The sequence below is a fragment of the Scomber japonicus genome, chromosome 18 (genome assembly GCF_027409825.1).
Source record: "Scomber japonicus isolate fScoJap1 chromosome 18, fScoJap1.pri, whole genome shotgun sequence".
NCBI lineage: Eukaryota > Metazoa > Chordata > Actinopteri > Scombriformes > Scombridae > Scomber > Scomber japonicus.
Window position 1 is genome coordinate 28,624,759 of NC_070595.1, and position 5,000 is coordinate 28,629,758.

The following is a 5,000-nucleotide window of genomic DNA, read 5'->3' on the forward strand; positions in this document are numbered from 1 at the left end:
AGGTACAAACTCCTTCCTTCCTTCCTTCCTTCCTTCCTTCCTTCCTTCCTTCCTTCCTTCCTGCTCAAGTTCCAGGAGGTACAAACACTCAAATATACTTTTTAAAATCACCTCGAATGATTGATGATCCATCCATCCTTCCTTCCTTCTATCTATCCATCCATCCTTCCTTCCTTCCTTCTATCCATCTATCCTTCCATCCATCCATCCATCCATCCTTCCTTCCTTCCTTCCTTCTATCCATCTATCCTTCCATCCATCATCCATCCTTCCATCCATCCATCCATCCATCCATCCTTCCTTCCTTCCTTCCTTCCTTCCTTCCTTCATCCATCCATCCATCCATCCATCCATCCATCCATCTATCCATCCATCCATCCATCCATCCATCCATCCATCCATCCATCCATCCATCCATCCATCCATCCATCCATCCATCCATCCATCCATCCATCCATCCATCCTTCCTTCCTTCCATCCATCCATCCATCCATCCATCCATCCATCCATCCATCCATCCATCCTTCCTTCCTTCCTTCCTTCCTTCCATCCATCCATCCATCCATCCTTCCTTCCTTCCTTCCTTCTATCCATCTATCCTTCCATCCATCATCCATCCTTCCTTCCTTCTATCCATCCATCCATCCATCCATCCTTCCTTCCTTCCTTCCTTCCTTCCTTCCTTCCTTCCATCCATCCATCCATCCATCCAAAGATCATAATCATGATTATTAAAACTTTTTTTAATTTATTGTTAAACTTCCTTGTTCCTGTCTAAGCTTTTCAAAATAAAACCTTTGTTATTGAGCACTATCTTTATTATTATTATTATTGAAAATCGTTTCCCCCCTCGATTTCATTAGTTTTGAGATCGTTTTGGCCCCTAAATCTTAATCACGATCAAAGTTCGATTCATTGAGCAGCCTTAGATTGAGCACTATATTATATTTGTTTTTTATTTAACTTTCCACATGAAGCTTTTTAGATATACTTCAGTCCACCATCATGTAGAGCAGGGAACTCATTTTCATTCAAGGGCCACATACAGACCAATTTGATCTCATGTGGGCCGGATCATTAAAAAGATGGAAGGAAGGAAGGAAGGAAGGAAAGAAGGAAATAAGGGAAGGAAGAAAGGAAATACGAAGGGAAGGAAGGAAACACAGGCAAAAGGAAGGAGGGAAGAAAGGTAGGAAGGACAGATGGAAGGAAGGAAGGAAGAAAGGGATGAAGGACAGAAGGAAGAAAGGGATGAAGGACAGAAGGAAGAAAGGGATGAAGGACAGAAGGAAGAAAGGGAGGAAGGACAGATGGAAGAAAGGGATGAAGGACAGAAGGAAGAAAGGGATGAAGGACAGAAGGAAGAAAGGGATGAAGGACAGAAGGAAGAAAGGGAGGAAGGACAGATGGAAGGAAGAAAGGGAGGAAGGACAGATGGAAGGAAGAAAGGAAGGAAGGACAAAAGGAAGAAAGGGAGGAAGGACAGATGGAAGGAAGGGAGGAAGGACAGATGGAAGGAAGGGAGGGAGGAAGGATAGATGGAAGAAAGGGAGGAAGGAAGGGAGGAAGGACAGATGGAAGGAAGGAAGAAAGGGAGGAAGGACAGATGGAAGGAAGGAAAAGAACACAGGAAGGAAAGTGGGCCGGACTGCACCCATCGACGGGCCGGTTCTGGCCCACGGGCCGCATGTTTGACACCCCTGGTGTAGAAAATTAGAAAATTAGCTGCTATACAAACTATAAATATAAAGCACTTTAATCTTTTTTTAATCTTTGTGTGTGTGTGTGTGTGTGTGTGTGTGTGTGTGTGTGTGTGTGTGTGTGTGTGTAGTGGCTGGAGCTCGTGCTTGGTTGGCTCAGCAAAGTGTTTGCCAGCGAGGCGGACGGAGACGTTACTCCCAGTATTCCCAGTATTCCCAGTATTCCCAGTGTTCCCAGTGTTCCCAGTGTTCCCAGTACTCCCAGCAGCGTGCAGGTGGGCCAGCCGTCCTCCAGCAGCTCGGTCCTGAAGCAGTGGAGATGCCACATGCATCAGTTCTTCTGCAGGATCTACGTCAACATGAGGATCGATGAGCTCTTCAGTATCATCAGAGGTGAAGAAACCAACTTTTAACGGCTTGTTTTCAAAGTGTCATTTTATTTTGAAATTTAACTTCAGTTTTTGACTCAAGGTTTATCTCACAGTTGTAGAAAAGTGGGTTTTTATAACTTAATGTCCCACACGAATAGGACTGAACCCAGACATCAGTAAAATTTAATATTTTATTTTATTTATGTATTTGTTTTATTTTATTTTATTTTATTTATTTTTATTTTTATTTTATTATTATTTTTATGCCATTACATTTTTATTTATTTTTATTTTTATTTTATTTTATTATTTTTATGCCATTTAATTTTTTGTTATTTTTTGTTTTATTTTATTTTTATTGTTTTATTTTATTTATTCATTATTTGTATTTATTTATATTTTATTTATTTACCATTTTATTTATTTTAATTTTTATTTAATTTTATTATTTTTATGCCATTTAATTTTTAGTTATTTTTATTTTTTTTATTGTTTTATTTTATTGTTTTATTTTATTTATTCATTATTTGTATTTTATTTTTTATTATTTATATTTATTTGTATTTTATTTTATTTCTATTTTATTTATTTTAATTTTATTATTTTTATGCCATTTAATTTTTAGTTATTTTTATTGTTTTATTTTATTTATTCATTTTTTTAATTTAATTTTTTTTTCTTAGTTTATGTAATTAAAGTCGAAGTCAAACTAAGAGCGGAAATATTCAGAAGTTTTCTCTCTTTTTTTTTTTTTCTACGTACAGATGACCGTGCACAGATTCACATCCTGACTTCTGTTGAGTTGAATTTGTCTCCGATCTCTTTTCCAGATTTCCCAGAATCCAAAGCGGCCATCGAGGACCTGAAGTTCTGTTTGGAACGAACCAATCAGAGGCAGCAGCTGCTCACGTCGCTCAAATCCGCCTTCGAGAGCCGACTGCTGCATCCGGGTCAGTGATACACACACACACACATGCACACACACACACACATACATACACACACACACACATACATACACACACACACATGCACACATACACACACACATACGCACATACACACACATACATACACACACACACACACACACACACACACACTCTTACACACACACACATACTCTTACACACACACACACACACATGCACACGCACACACACATACGCACATACACACACATACATACACACACACACACACACACACACACACTCTTACACACACACACATACTCTTACACACACACACACACACACACACACACACACACACACACTCTTACACACACACACACACACTCTTACACACACACACACACACACACTCTTACACACACACACATGCACACACACTCTCACACACACACACACACACACACACTCTTACACACACACACACTCTCTCACTCTTACACACACACACATGCACACACACTCTCACACACACACACACACACACACACACTCTTACACACACACACACTCTTACACACACACACACTCTCACACACACACACACACACACACTCTTACACACACACACACTCTCTCACTCTTACACACACACACACATGCACACACACTCTCACACACACACACACACACACACTCTTACACACACACACATGCACGCACACACACACACTCACACACACATACACTCACACACACACCCACACACAGGCACACACACACAGGCACACGCACACACACGTGCATGCGCACACACAGACACACACGCACACATACGCACACATACGCACACTTCCATATTTCTGTCCTGTCTTCTTTTCATACTCCCTTCCTTCATTCCTTCATTCCTTCCTTCCTTCCTTCCTTCCTTACATCTCTTCTTCCTTCCTTCCTTCCTTCCTGTCTCCTTTTCCTTCCTTCCTTCCTTCTTTCCTTCCTTCCCTCCATATTTCCATCCTGTCTTCTTTTCATTCTCCCTTCCTTCCTTCCTTCCTTCTTGTCTTCTCTCCCTTCCTTCCATCTTTCTTTCCTGTCATGTTTTCTTTCCTTCCTTCCTTCCTTCCTTCCTGTCTTCCTGTCTTCCTGTCTTCTTTTCCTTACTTATCGCTGTGTCTCTTCCCATTCTTCCATCTTTCCTTCCTGTCTTGTTTTCCTTCCTTCCTTCCTTCCTTCCTTCCTTCCTTCCTTCCTTCCTTCTTTCCTTCCTTCCTTTCTGCTTTCTTTTCTTTTCTTCTCTTCCTTCCTTCCTTCCATCTTTCCTTCCTTCCTTCCTTCCTTCCTTCCTTCCTTCCTTCCTGTCTTCTTTTCCTTACTTATAGCTGTGTCTCTTCCCTTTCTTCCATCTTTCCTTCCTGTCTTGTCTTATTTCCCTTCCTTCCTTCCTTCCTTCCTTCCTTCCTCCCTTCCTTCCTTCCTTCCTTCCTTCCCTCCATCTTTTCTAATGATGCGTTATATATTAATGTGGTGTCGTCCTCCGTCAGGCGTTCACACCTCGGACATCCTCACCGTTTACATCTCGGCCATCAAGGCTCTCAGAGAGCTCGACCCGTCCATGGTCATCCTGCAGGTCGCCTGTCAGCCCATCCGCAAATACCTCCGGTGAGTCCAACACTGAAAATGTCATACGGTGTAACCACAAAATAATTACCTTCTTTCCTTCCACCCTTCCTTCTGTCCTTCTGTCCTTCTGTCCTTCTTTCTTACCTTCTTTCCTTCCTTCCGTCTGTCCGAAAATACCTCAGGTGAGTCCGTTCATACTCAAACAGGTTTATCATGAAAATGTCATATGGTGTAACCGGTGAAGTAAGACTGAATCCTCCTGAAAATGTCATACGGTGTAACCACAAAATAATGATAGATATTAAATGTTTTACCACCGTATCTTCCTCTTGGGTTAAATTGAGCCCGTCTGTTTTGACTGTTCCTTCTTTCCTTCCTTCCTTCCTTCCTCTCCC

The 5,000-nt window shown here is 41.3% G+C and overlaps 1 protein-coding gene across 1 annotated transcript in view; it reads left to right on the forward strand.

Annotated features, from left to right (window-relative positions):
• Positions 1–5,000, forward strand: part of anapc2 (anaphase promoting complex subunit 2) — a 15,934-nt gene that overhangs the window by 1,978 nt on the left and 8,956 nt on the right. Inside the window, exons 3-5 of the mRNA XM_053338968.1 lie at positions 1,832–2,093; positions 2,902–3,021; positions 4,527–4,644. Of these exons, the coding sequence (XP_053194943.1) occupies positions 1,832–2,093; positions 2,902–3,021; positions 4,527–4,644 (500 nt within the window). The remainder of the gene's footprint in view (positions 1–1,831; positions 2,094–2,901; positions 3,022–4,526; positions 4,645–5,000) is intronic.